The sequence below is a fragment of the Lepisosteus platostomus genome, chromosome 8, assembly GCF_059453375.1.
Source record: "Lepisosteus platostomus isolate fLepPlt1 chromosome 8, fLepPlt1.hap1, whole genome shotgun sequence".
NCBI lineage: Eukaryota > Metazoa > Chordata > Actinopteri > Semionotiformes > Lepisosteidae > Lepisosteus > Lepisosteus platostomus.
This window is the reverse complement of record NC_142618.1, coordinates 37,413,986-37,432,802: the sequence shown is the minus strand read 5'-3', so window position 1 is coordinate 37,432,802 and position 18,817 is coordinate 37,413,986. Positions and strand designations below refer to the sequence as shown.

The window sequence follows — 18,817 nt, the reverse complement described above, 5'->3', positions numbered from 1 at the left end:
ATGTCAGCCATGCAGTGAACCAGTGAAAAATGCTCTGTGGTTAATGATAATGTAAAGGAATTATGATAATGCCTGTGGTTTTGCCTTCCGTGTGCTGCTAGTGGTGAGGGCCTCTGCATTCAGATGGACCTGTGATAAGCAGTGCTGTCTGTGAGCAGGACTGGATGCACAGTCAAGGTTGGAAAGTTACAGGGACTGCATTTTGATATGATGTATTGAAATACTGCTGGAAGATTCATCTGTGTTTTGTGGTCTTAAAATTAATAGACACAGCACAAGCAACAGGGAGTGTCTGGATACTGAAAACGGGTGCAAGGAGAGCTCCTGTCTATCTTGACGATTGGTTTGTATACAGCACCATATTTACTGATTGAAGTGTTGTCAATGTGACAATGCATCAATCTCAATATAACGCTTATCGTCATACAGTATCCTATTCCTGTTAATACTAAGGAGTAATAGGTTTATTCCATGCTGAAAAAAAGAAGAAAGAGAACACAACGTTTCGGCCGTGGAGCCTTCTTCAGGTGTGTTCTTTCTTCTTTTTTTCAGCATGGAATAAACCTATTACTTGTTCCTTTGCAGCCTACGCATGCTGACGCAGCTACCCACCTGTTAATACTAATGCAAGCTTGAGCTTGAAAAAAGTTAAGCTTAGAACTCAATTTGGATATTTAACTTCAGGTATTTATTACGACTCAATAGTGTAAATAGATGTGTCTCAGAATTCATTACGCCGTGTTCAAGATGTCTATCTCTTAAGTATTTATTTTTAAAACACTGACATAATGCACAGGTGCTTTAAATGCATTTGGCAAGAACAGTCAATGCGATTGACGGACTGGCACGTTCTGAAAATGGGAATGCTGTTGGGAGATCAGCAGGAACGGAGGTCTTTTGTGCTGAAACTTTTACTTAAGTTCTTTCGAGGATTAGCAAAGACTTCCTGACTAAGAGTTAGAGAACACCCCTGAGGAATTAATGCCCTGCTGACGGGCTGAAAGCTATAGTAAGAACAGTAGCAAGTTGCACATGGTGGTACATTTGTGGGTCCCCACATTCCTCAGCAGATTTATTAAAACCAGCTTTGACTTAACCTGGTTTTGTGGGCTTCTTTTTTTGTTGTTGTGTAGTAGCAGCTTAGGAACCAGACTTACCAATGTGCTGTGAAACAATGGCCATAGATCTCCTGCCAAGCTGGGCAGCCAGCCTGCCTGTACTGTGCCAGATACCCCTGCCTTTAACTCTGGCTCTGCAGAGGCCCTGTTAATCAAACCATTTTGAAAAGAATAGTTCAGACTTGGACTGCGCCTCCTCCCTCTGGACCAAGGGCAGTTTGAAGGTCAGAAGAAGGTCTTTATTGGACAATGCTGTGGGCCTATGTTTCCCTTCTGTTACTAGAAGTGTCCCCACTGGAGGCTGTGTCTTTAGTCACTGTTTCTTCTCTGTTGACAGATATTTAACTTTTTGTCTGTTAAAATGTGTTTAACCTGGAGCCAGAATCTGCAAACTAATTCTTGTAATTTGGTCATTTTCTGGATATGATGGAGTGAGTGAGGCATGAGGATTTTCTGCATACCACACAGTGCCACGCACGGGGGGGTTAAGTAACAGAACTAATACTTTGACCCGAGACACAACTGCAGATTCAGACATTTGGTGTCTGTGCTTGGTGGAGGATCCACGCTGCCATCTGAGGGATTATAATCAAATGCCTCAAAATCAGAATCCGAAGGTTTGATAACACTGCCTTGTACCACTTCAAGTAGCACCTTAGTGGTCAGGCACTGTCACCATCCACATTTTCATCATGACACTGGGAAAGCAACACATCAGGTGTGAAAGCACAATTTTGTGTTCAGCAGTATGATGTTGTGGTAGGCAGTTTCAGAAGGGGCTGCAGTTATAGCCTATCTGCCTCTAGAGACCGCTATACAGCGCTCGACTTCATTATTGGAAAACTAGGGTTGAGAATTTCATTTTCTCGTGTACCTTGTGTTTGGTGATTGAAGGTTGCGCGGGTTGCAAGTAGTGATTGGGGTTTCCAAGTACTGACTGTCCTGAATAGGCCTGAGATGAACCCTGCTGGACATTGAGGGTTTTAGTGTCCTTGGGATCGCCCTGGTTAAGGGTAGGGTCTGTCACAGACGTGTTTTGATGAACTGAATGGTATGTTCACATCTTCTGTTTGTACGCAGTTATGCTGTATGTGTGTAAGGTCTCCAGAATTGCACCTCATTAAAGAGACATTAAATTGAGATCTACTGTAGAGATACATTTTTGGGCTCTTTTCTGTGGTTTGCCCATTTTGCATTGTTTTATTATATAATAGCTAGCATTATGTCATGATACAGGCAGGTAATGCAGGCAAATAAAATACAATAAAGATTAAAAATAATGATAACTTTATTTATGGCTGCCCTGGAGCAGTCATTAGTCTCCCTACCTTATTCACTGGGTGCACCCTGGAGTTAATAATTACCCCTGAGCAAGTGTGCTGGAGCATTAGGGTGTGTGAGGGAGTTTTGCTTGCTGGCAATCAGTAATGAGATTTGTATGGGGGCAGCCGTTGTGAAAGAGGACAATATCCTCTTCCTGTTGCATGGAGTGATGTGGTCATGTGACAGAGGACAGGGCAAAGATATGGTGCTTTGTTTCCCAAGTTTGATAGGACTGGAAAAAAAATCCAAGTAATTTCCTTTTAAAGAAAGCAAACTAACTGCAGCAGCAGTGTCCTGCCTCTGTTTACGGCGCTGAGCGGCTGACCGGGGCTCGATGGACTTCCTGTTAGACGTCAAGGTGAGTGACTATAGCCAGGATGTGGATTCAGTGAGAGCAGCCCAGAACTTGTCTGTCTCACAGCATGAAAAGCTCAACAAACTGTTAACCCACTCCAATATAAAACGTTCAGATTAGCTGGAAGAAAAGTGATAGTTTCAGCAGCAGCTTGGAAGTTATGCAGACAGAGTGCAAAAGAGATGAATGCTGGATCTGTACTTGAGATTGAGTTTTGGGGTTACTAAAAGTAGCTTTTATGCTTAATAGAGAGTGGCTATCCTGGCAGTTTCCAGACTGCAGTGAAAAGCTGAGCAGATGGCAGGAAAATGGAGGTGTGGAGGGTAAGGAGGGCGGTAGATCATAAGATACTAGGATAGACTTATGAAGGTGACAGGTAGTCGGGAAGATGCTGTGTGCAAGTATTATACAGAGGTCTCCTCTTCCTATTATCAAACAAGGCAAAGTGGCACTTTGAAGTTCTGCTGAAGTTCTTGTATGATACTTCTGCATTTTTATCCCTATGCAAGTTTTTTAGGAAGGTAGACACTATGACCCTGACCTAGAGAAACACATGCTTGAAGGTACTGTAGTCACATTTTTGTATTTAAATAGCATTTGACTATTTAAAGTGTCAATTAAACAGAGACCTGAGGAACAGGTTAACTTGTACTTATCATCTGTCCAAGAGCATGACAGTGACTCTGAAAGTGCCGCAAGCCTGCAGGCACCTGGGAAGTCACAGGGAGGTCCGTGTCAGTGGGAGTCAAAAGAGCTGACTAGTCCCACTGCCTTCAGCAATGATAATGTTATGAAAATAATTAGACAAATGAGAGGAAGTTTGCTAGTAGAGGATTGATTGAGCATTTCGTCCAGCCATTTCTTGAAAGAAGCCAGGATATCAATTGCACCAATGTGTGTAAAAAAGTGGCTCCTGTTCTCTGATTAAATACACTTTCCACAGTTTCCTCCTGTGTCTTCTGGTTTGTATTTCACTGTTTCACCGTTGAATTTGAATAAGTCCTTTGAGTTGACTTTTCTTGTTTCTCTAAATATTTAACTTGGGTCCCCTCACATTCTTTTCTGCTCAAGTCGAAATACTATTTGGTTCTCTTAGCATGGCAGTGATGTACATCTGTGGATGTGAATCTGGTCATCTATTCTCTGAATTGATTTAGTGAAGCAATGTTTTTTGTAATGCATTGACTGGGAATCTGCACAATATTCTAAATGAATTCTTACCAGTACATTGCATAATTTGAACATCTCTTCAACTTCTGTGCTTTTAACTATACATCCTATCATTTTATTTGCCAGGGGGGGACTCCAGCAAGTTATAGCTGACCTCTATTAGGATGTGGGCTTTTAAACACTGTTACGAACTGCAGTAAATGAATTGAGATTTTTCTTGTACTTGGCCTTATTAAATTATGCACTATCCGTTGTGTGCAGGTAATTCACCAAGGGAACAGCAGACAAGGTTATTGTTTACTTTCATTTCTCAGAGAATTGATTGCACTTCCAGGTCCCATACCCCTCACTCCCCCTTTCATCATGGGATCTGGCTGACAGTGTTCAGGCATGCGCTGTAGTATTATGAGGACTAGCTCCGTCAAGCTCTGTGTATTTACAGTGAAGGGTGAGAAGACCGAATGCTTCTGGCTTTGGACCATCTTGACTGTTTACCTACAGCAAGGAAACTGCCCTCCAAATTCTGGACTTACGTTACGTACTTATTTATGGGTGGGGGGTGTTTTCATAGCAAGAATTAGGAAGCTTCTTAACATATCTGTCCTTGGGCTGTTTACATGAAAAGAGGAAAAGAGCCCTTATTTTCAAGAGACTTTTGTGTGAATGCTGCAGTTGAACTGTGGCCAGAGCTCATATACTGGCTACAGGGAATAGGGGATGCAATAAAACTGCTTCACACAGTAATTCACACTGATCTGTAGCTATTGTGAAGAACAGAGATATGTGAATTCATATATCGATGAATATACATCCTGTTAAAGTTTTAGCAACTGATAGCAGTGTCCTGATCCAAGCCTTAAGCTAGCTGGACTCTTGAGTCCCTGCATTCCTCATCAGCTGCCACCTCTGTGTGCTAGAGTAATAAGTGCAGCTTGAGGGGCTTGGGGACACAGTCCAGCCCCTGCCGAAGCCACATGTTAACAGTTGAGTTGCCTGTTCAGTGTGATCCAGGCCTGAAGGGAGGAGGATTGCACTGTGGAGGTCGTCCTGTACCTGTAAAATCTGCCCATGCAGCTTGGCTGGATGAATGAGGACTCCGTGCTTTCTGAAGTCTCTTTTGCAGAAATTGCAAAATTAGGTAACAAAGATCTTCTGAAAAATACAAACATTGAGCTGGCTGACCGCTTTAGTGCACTGTAGCATCTGATTGCAATTTGAATATCACCCTTTTGAATGAAAACCTGTAATTAATTCTATCCTGTTTGCTTAGTTGAACAGTACACATACTTGAACAATAAACCTGTCTTCTGATATCATAATTTACTCTATGAACAAGGGCAGTGTGGTGACTACACCCTGCTGACAGTGAAGAAAAAGTAGCTGTTTGGTTTTTAGGAATGTATAGCTGGGAGCCTTCATTTCTGTGATTAAATGGCAAAAGTGGATTAACTATGGAAATGACAGCTTTAAAGGCAGGTAGAGAAGACCCTTAACAGTTTATTGTGGAGCATTTCTGGTATCCATAGTTGTAGTTCATTCTTGTTTGCCCCTTAAGGTTGAAGACTACGAAACCGCCTTCCTTGATTAATTTATAGTGGGTCACCTCTGGGCTCTTATGCTCTTGTTGTCTTTACTTAACTAAACATTCTGGTGCTTTACAACCCGTCAGCAGACGACTTTCAACCCTCCCCAGCTTGGCACACCTCCCAGACGCTGTGCCAGCCCCAGTGCTGAGGTGGAAGAGAGGGAGCAGGAGGGAAGGAGGGCTGGAGATGAGAAGATATTACATTTCAGTTTCTGTAGTGTAATAAAGCCATAAAGAGTGCTATAAAAAACTTAATGGTAAATATTGACTCAGAGAATGCTGCTGAAATTTAACAAGATTCTCCCGTAGTTCCTGGTTTCATATTCATTTTTTTTGCTGCATGACTCACTGTGAAGAAATGAGAGGCTATGTGTATTAACGCACCACTGTTCCAGCCCTGCAGTCTGCTCACGAACTCTGATGCGATGTCTTTCCCTCAAACTACAATTCTAACAACGCCTTAGCCACTGTTCCTCGTGAGACATTAGCAAGTTGAGCAGTCGTCGTTACTGAAGCTTCTGCCGAACATGTCCCAATCATAACCTTCTCTCTTCTTTTGGTAGCCAAAATACTGGGGAAGTGGGCTTGCCCAGCATTTTTATCTATGATCCTAAGCATGATGGGATGTTAATTGCTTAATTAACTCAGGAGTCACACCTCTGCAGAAGCACTTTGAATCCTTTATTTACTCAAGTGTTTCCTTTGTTTTGGCAGTTACCTGTATATAAATACAAAGAACCATAATGTTTATTTAGAAATGTTTAAAGTGTTAACTTAAGCTACTGTTTGAAATGTCAAGTAGTTTTTTTATTGCTAAACCTTTCATGTGAAAAAGCTAAAACACAGTATCACACAGTGGTGAGATGAGCCTCAGCGCAACACTGTTCAAGAGGGCGAATTCCTGCTCAGGGTTTGAGCTGGATTTTAAAAGCTGATGCAGACCCTGCAATGTAATTTCGAAGGAGAATCCATAAGGATGGAATGTCTTAACTATTCTGCTTCTGTGATTTGTGTTGAGCGTTTGGCAGTGTTCAGAAGTTCAGAGTACTTAGGTGCGTGGTACACATTCTGATATTTGTCAAAATGGGTTTCTTTACACCAAGGCTGAGGAACAAGAACATGCACTGATTTCTGATGGAACAAAACATTTACTGTACCTATACACAGCCATACTGCGTCTGCTAGAGGCAGTAACCTGAAAGGAGGAGCCCCCAGAAATATTTCCTTTCCCCGTCTCATTTTTTAACTTGGTCCTTTATTCTCTGTACATGGGAATTCTGTTCCCTGATGTGCACATACCTACATACACAGTTCCTTGCACAGGCCTGTTCATGTTTTTCATTGTCAAGCGTTTCCATAATGTCGAGGGTTAATGATGATGACTTCAGTCTGATCACGCACAGCACAGCACGCACAGTCTCTACAGTAGTTTTTACTTACTAGTGACAGTAATGTGAGGATGTTAGGAGTTTCAGTCGCATTCTTTCCCATCAATTTTATTCCACGATCCTGAAGGACACACCTCCGTACTGCCTGGATTGGTGTGTTTGCAACTTATTCATCTGTTCTGGACACTCAAGTTTTGGCAAGAGGGACCTTGTGGGAAGAATAAGTAATTAGTGAAATTATTTCAATCCTTGTTGCTTTGAGGAATTTTTTTTTCTGTAATCACAGCCTAGAAGGGGCTGTGATCTACATTAGCTGATTTAGCTATTCGTAATATTAGTTTAAAATGTGATATTAAATCTCCTGAACTTACACACAAGAACTTTCAAAAGTCACCGTTCAGAACTCAGGAATACTTTTCTTCTACAACTGATGTTACAAATGATGGGTGAGGTTTCCAGGCTAGTCACCAAATGACCTAGGAACCTGAAATGTAGCTGAAATATTGTACATTCACAGTAAAAGTAGTAGATGGTGCCAGTTCTTTTTGGTATTTTGATTGAAATAATGGCACTGTTGTACAGTAGGTGAAAAATGTGGGTTTTTTTATGTTGGCCATGATTAAGGTTGTTATGCGGTCCCTGAATCAGAACAAATGCACAGTACTCTCACTCAGAAGACCACGAATAAGCATCTGAATAGTGTATACTGTGTGTAGTATGTAGTACACTGCATTGCTATACGATCAAAATCTTAGTTATGTAGCTTTCTGCAGTGTTCAGAACTCGGGGACCATCTGTACCCTTGTTTATTTGTTCTTTGCATTCGTATTTCTTGCCACTGCTTTTGCCTGATGTACTGTATGACTTTGGCCACCAATATTTTTGTGGCAAATAGAGATATGGTATGGAGACAGACTGATTAGAGAGATTTTTCCTCTAGAAACCCCTGCCTGAATTTTTCACTGGGTAGAGGGTGAAGTACAGTTGAAAAGTGATGAAGGAGACCTGTGGTGAAAAGATAAGAGACACTGCAGACATTGTTAGCAACGTTGCAGTCCTGAAGCGGAGCTTTCAGTGTTTTATTTGTCCCTTTCTGTGTGTTGTATGAGGTGGTACTTTCTCTGTAGGCCTGCACTGTCCTGCTCTGTGTGCCTGTGTGAGTCGGTGGGTTTCTCTTGCGGGTGTAGGCCGAACCCATCATCTTCTGCTAGTGTGTGTTGGCTTGTCTCCCGGAAGAGCGTGACCCTCTGGGGTGAGGAGAGAAAGCAGGTCACTCTGCCAGCGAGGACGTGCTCTCGCTCCCCGTTTCCTTTGGCTTGGGAGACCGAACACTCGCTCCTCACTTTCTGACCTTGGGGGTAGACGGCACACGCAGCACTTTGCATCATCCCCGGAGACTTCCTCCGCTCTCAATACTATTTATAGGCCAGGTGTTTGCCACAGCAAAGACCTGGACAAGATGGTTTTCAAAAGGTTTTGAACAAGATTGTTTTCAGGCTTTCTTTCTCGAAACCTTGGTTGGGGGAAAAAGTATCCATTGCATTGCTGATTTCTATGCTTGCTTTCATTACAGAGATTGAGATTTCAAGCAGTTCCTGTTTATACTTTTACTTTGGAATGAACAGCATTTCACTTTTTATTTATAAAACGGGTATGATTTAAGCCTTCTTGTGTTTAAGGGAATGGCCTTCACTTTCACTGACTGTCTGAAAGAAGGAGATTGCTTTACCTTTAACAAAAATTATTACAAAGGGACTCGATTCAAGACTGAATAATCTTCGTCGACCCCACGGTTCTCTTCAGAATCGATAGTGTAACGTGAACAGGAACATGGGAAAGTGCATTCGACCAGGTGGCACTTCCTTACGCAAAGTGTTGTAGGAGTCTGGCACAAGCGTACCCAGCCAAGATGTGGAGAGTGACATTCTTATTTACTTCCAGAAAGAACTGGTGAGATCCGCAGCTCAATCTGCTGTCACTGCAGTTGTTTTGCTCTTGAAATACATCACTGAGTCCCAGTTGGACTGGGCTACTACTGTGCCCATAGGTCTGTGGCTGGAGAGTACTGAGCACCATCTTGATCCTGATCCCGGAGGTCCAGTGTATCTTCAGGTTTTCATTCCCACTGGACTCTTAACCTGGATCAGTTTGTCACGGGCTTGAAGGTCTTTGAAGAGGTCAGGATCACCTGCAGATACTCTTTATCTACTGTAGGTCCAGAGTGTGGAGCCAAGGTTCATGCATTGTGTTTCATTTAAAGGGTTTTTACATCCACCTTCCTCACCCCTTAAAGACATGCAGTATAGGTTCAGTTGGTTACTTTACAGTGTCCAGTGTGGGAGTTTTTAGAGGTATTAATAATTGGTGTGTGGGGGGGGGGCATACATCTGTTGCTCCCTAGTACTCAAATTAATCAAACCCCTAATAGACTTAATAACAGGTTTCATTTGAATTGTGTATTTGTTTCCAGTTCCAAAACATGTTGGTGCCTGCCTTTTAAATATTGCATTTCATAAGTAACTTAAGATCTCTAGTCTTTAAGTAGGAAAAAGGGTTTGCAAAGGTGTTCCAGCCAAGGAGCTTGTTGGGTCAGTTATGGATTCACTTAAGTAAAGAGTTCAGTTGCTATGAAAACCATCCGGTGTGTGGGTCCTCAGCACCAGGATTGGGAAGCCCTGTTTTAGAAGACTGCTTGGGTCAAAGCCCTGTAGCACCGCAGGATGTGTTGGAGATGTTTCGCTGAGTTTCTGTGCTTTGTAAATGCTTTAGGAATAGCGTATTAATCCACCCCGTTGTGCCATAATGCTTAAATCTGCTCTTTATCAGAGGTTTGCAGTCCTGACTCTGAAGGCTACAGAGCCTTCTGGTTTTTCTCTCCAGCTGAGCTCTGGATGACTTAATTTGATAAATTGTTTTCTTAATGAGCACACGTTAACATATTCTTCAGATCTCTGCTCATTGACTATTTATGCAAGAGCTAGATGAGTGTGAGGGGGGTATGGGGATGTGTGAGATAGAAGGGCCAAGTTCAAAATGTTTTTCAAATCGAAAAGACTCAGATTTCCTTTTGCTCCAGACCCGTAATTATTTTGTCTGCAGAGAAGCTACGGTGGTCAGTAAAGGACAAACAAAAGGGCATCACAACCAGGACAATTTTTGTCTGAATTAAGTAAAGTATTGGGCTTCATTGGTCACTACGATGACCATGGATTGCCCTCCTCTGTGACGTATTCCTAACTATAGCAACAGCCAGCTGGATTGGTTAATACCTTAGAAGCGATTGGAATTTCTGGGTGTGAAGACTGCAAAAAAAAGATCACTTTTTTTTCCCCATTATCCAAGCTATCTTGGACCGAGAAGAGCAGCAATTTTTCTTTATCTAATTACACTTTGTAAACATTCAGTTACTCCTGACTTTTTAAACATAGACTCACTAGCAAGGTTTAAGACTCTTTCTCCCTTGTTTGGTCCCATAGCCAGGGAGAACATGTTGTGTTTCAGTGGGAGTGCTGGCTTTGGGGCACTGGCAGGGAGAGTGAGGAGAGAAAAATCACTTCAGTCAATATTGAGAAGGGGAAGTCAAAGTGCTGTGATGAATGGGATCTATTGTTAGTCAGGTTAAATACGTTTGTCCTTAACGTTTACAAAAAGAGGGACCTGGAGATCGCAAGAAAAAAATGGAGTTTATCTGAGTTTGTAATCAGTGCTGAGGTCCATGAACACGCAGGGCCCAGAGATAGTGAGCTGATTAAAGCATCACGGGACTCACTGCAGGTCTGCTGTCAAGGAGAGCTGTGTGTTTGGTGTTGAAAAGCCCCAGGTAGGGCACTGGGAGACACACAGGCACTGTGCTAACCACGGTGGCAGCACTGTTCAATCCACTCGACTGCTGTCCATTTGCAATGAGCCAGGTAAGTTGCTCTCCATTTAAATCTTGAAATCAGAAGTTGGAAAGGAAGTGCGTTGCTCCAAGGATCTGGTTCAAGAGTCTTGTTATTGCCCTTCAAAAAATCCTCTGTTCAGGAATTAACTGTACTGAATTGTTGCTGTGGGTACTGGCTCACGAGGATCATTCAGGAAACAGCTGAGGTTACTAGGATCAGCAGCACTAGCTGCCCGAAGAGCAAGATGTTCTGTCTCCACTCCTTTGGATCCTGTATACTGGGTTTCTGGTTGATGAGCCCCTGAGTCGGGGTTTCGGATCCAGGGGAGGAAGCTCTGGACTCTCTCGGGACGCTACTGGTGCCAGGCCATTGTCGTCTTCTTCTCTTCCCATCTGCAGATGTTTCCTTCTGGCGAAGCCCTGGTACTATAGCTGGAGTCTGTTTTGGGTCTTACCTGCTGACAGAACTTTTTATCGTGAAGAACAACTCCCTCCACACAATGTTAGCTCTCCCTATTTTAGCTGTACTGCCTTTTGGGCTGTCAAGCTTTAACAGTGCAACCCTGACTTTTACAGCATCGAAATAATTCATCCTTGTGAACTGCTGGCTCTTACACTTAATGTGAAAAAGTACTCAAACAGTTTCTTACCAAAGATTTGTAGTTTTGACTTTGACCTCACTTGGGGCATTTCCATTTCTCGTATGAGAACTGTGCAAGGGACTTCAAATTGAATCAAGTTGGTGGCAGTCAGTTTCCAGCATTGTCTCATGCCCAGTTGCAGCAGGTACAGCATAAGAGATCAGAGGAATTTTTAACGCATTGGTGTGCATCAACTTTAAGATCTGATTCCTGGGGCTCCTGCGTGGCTTGGAAACTGAGATTTTTTTTTAAAAATCTATAGAAACTGTGTAAAATTGCAAAGAAAACCCGAAACTGACCATGGGTCTTTTTGCAGTAAAACATTATGGAGTGATAATACACCTGAAAAGGAAAGAATTAAAAAAATATAGGTCTCATTGCCAAAAAAAAGAAAACTATTTCTGAATAAATGAAGGTTCTGTCTTTTGTCCTCCCTTTGAAATCAGGTCTTGGATGTTTGTTAGAGGAGCTCTTGAGCTCTTGATTGCATGAGGATTAGGACACTATTAACTGTTTGTCGATATCAGAAGGCTGCGAGATGGGAAGGCAGCAGTTTCATCTGGGGTCAATATTTAATCAACAATTTCATATTGCTGTGTAAATCTCTTAAGCTGCTGATTTGTTTCCATGTAGACCAGGTGTATGCAGGGTAATAGAGAGCTCTCTTTAGATAATGTAAAGTGGTATCTTTTAAGAAAAGATATTGACCAGATTGCTTTCAGCTGCAGTGTTTCTTCTGGCGATGCTTGTTCTGGTCACAAGCAGCTTGGGCCTGGGTAACCTTTCTTTTGTACTGTAGGTCACCTTGAAAATCACCAGTTTCTAAAGACCTGCAACAACTTACTGTACCTGTGATCAGGTGCACTGGTTATTTGTTAAGAAAAGATCATTCGGAATCTAAATCTGATGACGCTTCAGCCCTCAAGGACTGGAGTTCTCTTAATTGAGTTAATGAGGGAGTGTCTTAGTTTATAAAAATTTGACAACCTATTCTACAAAGAAAGAATATTATTGTGACCCATGAGCTCTCCAGTGACAGGGCTGGACACCCTTGCTGCAGAATGGCCACAGGTTACTTTAATATTGAATTTCTTTTTCGTAGTCTTTCATAGCTATCTGGATTGGTGATATATTTTCTCCCAGTGGGATTTAGCTTTTAGTGGGTTTACAGTTACTGTGCCCACGGCAGCAAGCAAACACGTTGCTGTCATTACCTGCTGCCCTTCAGATGCAGTGTCTGTGCCAGTATGGACCCACAGTCCTGCCTGGGGGTGGAGGGATCCCCAGCTGATCTCCCCAAGATCTCGGGAGCTGGGATACAGTAGACAGAGTTTAGTGTAGGACTCAAAATGCTTCACTGGAGAGTTTTCAGCTCTTAAGCAAGTTGGAGGGTGCCCTTTAACTCTCGCAATTCATAAGTAACAATATCACAAACTCCTGAGTTGTAAAATATACGTGCAGATATTCCAGTCGAGCAGTTTCTTAGTTTAATTAAGGCTTTGAATAAAGATAAGCTATAAGCTGCAATGAAAACCAGCAGGTGTGCGCCCCTCCAGGACCAGGATGAGAGGCCCTGGTGTAAATGACCTCAAGCCGCATGCCTTGTGCAACGTCAGGGCTTGTACAAAGAATCTAGAAGAGCTGGATTCAACTCATCGGAATTTAGTGGGCAGTGAACAGGTTGTCATTGGGATCTAGGTCATTCAGTTCCTCCCTTTGCTGTAGAGATGGATTTGCTGTAGAAATGTTTCTATTAAAAAATGTACAGCAGTGGTATTCTGTAATATGGTTAGCCTTATATCCTTATACTCCTGAAATGAATCATGTCTCCTCTCCTTTTGTGGACCACTAAGAAAGTACAAGTAATGCATCAAGAGAAAGCATTACACATTTAGTTTTATTCCAATTCGTGTAAATGCCAGAATGCAAAGGAAGTATCCTTACAGACAACAGTGTGCTACTTGTTGGCAGGCTTGCACTTGAGCAGCTGCTACAATAAGGGGGAAAGTGTCAGTGCTGAGGACTCACTGTAGCTTGGCCTAGGCGGAATTCATTACTTTCTAGAAGTCTTTTCTGTCTGTGCAAGGGCCTGACCATTCTACCCACCACTTATTAGTTTAATTATTTGAAATGGCTTTAGAAAATGAAGTGATATTCTTTTGGTCTTTTAATCTATCTGGAGCGTTAGGTAGACTGTATGGGTAACTGAGATCACTTGTGCTCATCTTCATTATCTGTAAAGAGAACAAGTACTACTCTTGAGTAGACTATATGACTTTGACAGCATTTCATCCTGGTTCTTTATTTTTTATTTTTTTTAACCCCAATTGAATTCCCCTAAGCTTCTATCCAAGACCTGCTGAAATAATCATACAACTAGAATGATTCCCACAGCCCCACCTTCATATAAACAGGAGAGGGTTCTCTTCAATATCTAACAGGTGCTTCCAGTCTTCATTTCTGATTTTTTTTTTTATTTCCCTGATTTCTCCTTACAAAGTTCCTTTTAAAAGTGGTATTAAAATCCTCTTACACGGGACTTGTGCTCTCTCTGAGAGAAGTGAAACAACAGGTATCTTTTCTGGAATTTCCCTCTGAATTGAAGCATAACAATTGTCCTGAAAATGAAGAATCTAAACATCTTTTCCTTGCTGCTGTTCACCCTTATCACAGCTTCTTAGGAAGAAACATGAATGACTAAATAAGCTCAATTTAAGAAATCTTGACTGGTGTGCACAGCTCACAGCTGCCCTTGTCGGCTTGAAATAGTGGACCTCTTCAATGCAGTGATAAGTGTTACAAACACAGAAGTGACTTTGTTACAGAGCTGCCATTGCAGACACTGCAAAGGTGGTAATACATTTTATCCGTGTGTTTTTTCTCAAAACATCAAGGAGCTATGTAATAGTACTTTCATTCAGCATAGATAAAACAAAAGCACTAAAATGACTAAAACCAAGAGTAAAACAAATTTGTCTATTGGAAGGTGCAGCAAGAAGATCTTTTTGCAAATGCTGTCTCTAATGAAATGGGACAGTGAGTTCTGCAAAGATGAAGCTGTAACACAGGAGGCTCTATTACTCATCATTCTACACATTATGAAAATCTTATTATAGAGTCCACAGATTGATTAGAAACTACATAATCTCACTCTGAAGTAGAGAACAGCTTTTCATTGCAGCATCTGGCTCCTATTTCAAGAGTAACACAGCATTTACAAATGTCAGGGTTGCCCCCTTGTGTTCATGCACAGCATCATCTTTTACTTCGAGCTTCTTTTACATTTGCAGCTCCAGAAGAGCGTTTTTGCTTTCTCAATGCCAACCAAGAAGAGAAAAGGCTGGCTTCCGTCATCTCAGTCGCATCATCTAGGCGCCCTTCATTTTCACATGGGGAGCCTGGAGAGAGCAGTCTGTCTTGGGGTTCAGAGAAGCCGTGCTGATGAAGGCCCAGGCTTGGCGCAGACGGGACCTGTGTGCCCTCCTCCCTGGCCTGGGGTTGCCGTCCTGCAGGGCTCTGTGCTGCTGTGAGCAGAGCCTTGTGTCCTGCGTGCTGGGGGTTCGGCTCTCTCCTTCTCTGCGCCAGTCAGTGGTCCTGCTCACTGTCCCCCTCCTCTTTCCTGCCCAGCCGGAGCCGGATGCGGCGTCCCCGCGGAGTCCCCGGCCGGAGGAGGAGGAGGCTGACCTGAACAAGGCCCTGGGAGTGGAGCGATTTGAGGAGATCCTGCACCTCGCCCCCCGCGCCCCCGAAGACCTGCACCGCAGCTACAACGAGGAGGACTTTGAGTGTGAGTCTGCTCTCTGACAGGCCTGCAGGGGCACATTGGCCACAGTGTGGATTTTCAATGTTCCCAAAAATACTCTGTAAAATGGGATGTTGTGTCAAATAACGTCTAAGACTATGTACCTTTTGCAGAACTTAGTGACTGATTTACGAAGTTCGAATGAGTAAAAGAGCGTATCGAGCATGATGCTTTCCCTCAGTACTGCTATTTCCCAGCTTTTGGAAAGATGGCTTTCTGCACCTGTCTGCGCTGGCTGAGTGCGCCGCAAGTGCTTTTTCACATTTGAACTGTAGGTGGCAGCAACGCATCTATTTCAGGTGCCACTCTGACAGGTCGGCTCTTGTTGATATATGACCCTATACAACCATGTGCTCAGACATGGATCACAAGTGTGGCATTTTATAAAGTATATAAATTATATGTAATAGAATATGACATTGAGTTGGCATGACCCTTGTGGGCCACATTCCTACCAGTTTTTTTCCTACTATTTTTGTAACTGGTAAACTGGTAAAAGGTGAAGTAATACAGCTGAATACAAATGCTTTATTTTATCAGTTACAAAAATAGTTGGTTCATTTGTATAACTAGGATTAGTGGTAAACTCCCATTCCAGAAGGCTTGTTCTTGATTCCATAATTCCTGCAAGGGGTGAGGAGAGGGCTGATCTTGTTAAATCTGAAGTCTCTCTTGTCCTGCACTCCAGACCACCGCCATTCCTCTCACCACATCCACCACCCCCTGTCCACACACCTGTCCTCCGACGGGCGGAAGAAGAAGAGTGGGAAGAGGAGGAAGGGTGGTAGCCGGAAGCGGCCGGCTGCAGGGGGCAGCGCTCCCACTATCGAGGAGGGAGAGGAGGAGGAGGACGACGACGACGACGAGGAGCCCAGCAGCCCCGTGGATGGAGAGAAACCCACTCCTGACACGGATACTGAGCCTCAGCCATTGGAGGAGGCAGTTCAGGTGCATACAGACGCTCTGCCCTTAACGCTCAGTCAGCCTGGCTCCTGTAGCTCCTTGTCCGGCAGTCGCAGGTGTTTACCACTGTCCAGACATGTGTCCAGCAGCCACACAATACAGCTCTGAACTCAGCTTGCCAGTCAGCCTGCAGGGGAGTCTGGTACGGGAATGCCTTGTGAGTCTGCTAGAGGATCCACAGTGACGGAGTCAAGGAGCTAAAGTATTGTACAGTGCACTGACGCACACCTGCTTTGCCCTGGCCATTCCAGTCCAGCATCCTGCAGTACAGTGTCTCAGAAAAGTGTTCACCCTGTGATTCCAATAATGCCCTGCTTCGTAGAATTACAAAAGAAAGGAATTATTTTTAATCAAAATTCAAACAGAATACTTTTAAGGGCTGAAAGGATATTCAGCAATCTAACAGGTACAGATGTATTTTTCTAAAATCATGAGAGCCACAATTTTTATTAAATACTGGTCAGCTAATTGTGTGACTTCACAAAGTTTGTGTGCACTTAAAGTGATTTAAATTTCCAAAACTGAAGAGGGTGAATACTTATTTAATTAACATATTTAAGTTTATTTTATCTGCACTTCATACTGACATTCAGTATATTTCACTTATAAAGGTGTTTGTTTGGAGAATTCAACATTTGCTTACAGCTAGTCAGATATTCAGTTTTTAAAATAATCCATTCAAGTATCCATCAATCCGTTTTCTAACCTGCTTATCAAGTAGAGGATGACGGGTGGGTAGCTGGAGGCTATTCCAGCAAACACTAGGTGTTAGGCAAGTTACACACTGGATGGGACACCAGTCCATTGCAGGGAACATACAGAAACACACACAGTCACATCAGGGCCAATTTTACAAGAAGCCATTTAATCTACTAAAATGTTTTTAGGACTATGGGAGGAAATCCATGTGATCACAGGGAGAACATACAGACTCCACACAGATAGCACCCCAGGAGTTGAGCCCAGGGCTCCAGAGCTACTAGGCAGGAATGCTAACTGCTGCACCACTGTTCTGTCCACAATCTATATACAGTATGTAATTTGTAATTCAATAAAATGGAACATCACTTAAATGTACACTGTCAGTACGTATGTGCTGACATCAAATGCAAAATATTTGATTCTTAAAATAGCAAGCAGTTTAGAAGTGCTTTTGAGTATGTGCAGCAAAAACAGGTTGCGGGTGCCTATGCAATTTGGTATTTAAAACAAAAGTGTGATAAGGATCATGCATTGGTGTCAATTGCCACCATCCACAGTAAGTGGAGTGCAGTGAGTCTTACTCTTGGTGTCCCTTCTGAACTCAGGCATCTTTAAATGCACCCAGACACTGTCTGCTTCTCGGCCTGCGCACACCGTAGTGTGGCTTTGCAGTGTCCTTCACTGATGTGCGGGTTCCTCTCTAGTTCTTTCTTTCAGAGGATGACACCCTCCAATCTGACTCCACGCCCAGGAAGATGGGCCTGGCACCCCCCCGGAAGCTGGAGATTGTACCCATCTCTGCCTTGGACGAGACGGGCACTCACCCTGAGGATGCCACATCAACAGAGTGAGCACTGCTCCCCACACTTTATTCCTCAAAATTCTCTACCCACGCCTTGTCTGTCTCCATACTGATCCCTGTGCTCAAAGTCAACAAGCTTTATTGGCGTGACCGATGAAACGATGAATTACAGGGTTACCAAAGCAATAACTATTATCTGACAGGCTGACTCCCTGTTGCTCTGGCTGTGACAGGAGATCATGTACTGGTTTCCTCTCTCCTCATGCAGTAGGATTGGAAGCTGTTCTGATTCTGGCAGGTGTGACAGTTCTAAGAGTGGATTTATTTTAAGGACGAATGTTTGACTAATCCCTGATAATGTCTTGCAGCAGGAAGTGCATCTGCCTTTGCTTATTCTTGATGGCAGTAGGAGCACAGCCTGTTCTCTCTGGGCAGCAAAGTCTTCTTGTATTGCCCTGTTTCTATGGCCATACTGTGGTCACCGAGCCTGGACAGATACTTAGTCAATACTTTAGTTTTTTTCTAGTTTGTATTATTGTGTCCCAGTTAGTGAGGTAGAGTTTGGTTTGTGCTGTAATTTACTCTTTCTCAGCTCAGTTCTGACACCCCGCACTCACTCTCTCTCAGCACAATACTGAAATCACATCTCTGTCCTTGGAAGAGTGGGGAGGGTTAAAGGGTTACAGGATTGCTGGTTAGCTTCTTACGTTTTGCAGAAAGGCAGCAATTAAACGGAGCCAAATCATGAAGTCATCCGTGAGTGGTTGTGTTTGTGCTGTGCTCTGAAAGTTCTGATTTGGGAAAAACTGGAAAAGTTTAAACTTTATACTCTGTTTAGATGTGTGTTTTATTTCCCTTTTCTGAAAGCTCATTGTTTCATTTAGACAATCGCATACCTGGAATTCGAGAACTTGGGATTTGTTCTTTGTTCTTTCTGCTGAGGCATTGTCAGATTTTGCACTGGGCTTCACAGGGGTTAGCAACTATCTGGAGAAATGTTTCGTGACGCTCCCTGTTCCTAGTCCTGACTTTCCATCACAAGATGTCCACATGTTGGCATTTCCCCAAAGGGAGCACGTAACCTT

The 18,817-nt window shown here is 43.1% G+C and overlaps 1 protein-coding gene across 9 annotated transcripts in view; it reads left to right on the top strand.

Moving 5' to 3' along the window:
* The window catches only part of slc4a2a (solute carrier family 4 member 2a), a 104,836-nt gene that overhangs the window by 59,722 nt on the left and 26,297 nt on the right, over positions 1–18,817 (top strand). For 7 of the 9 annotated variants that reach the window (XM_088643298.1, XM_088643297.1, XM_088643299.1 and 4 more), the window contains 3 exons: positions 15,091–15,250; positions 15,954–16,213; positions 17,635–17,777. In XM_088643298.1, the coding sequence (XP_088499424.1) occupies positions 15,091–15,250; positions 15,954–16,213; positions 17,635–17,777 (563 nt within the window). Of the gene's footprint in view, positions 1–2,631; positions 2,800–10,701; positions 10,851–15,090; positions 15,251–15,953; positions 16,214–17,634; positions 17,778–18,817 lie in introns of those variants that run through there. The other 2 variants (XM_088643302.1, XM_088643303.1) reach the window with 2 other exon arrangements.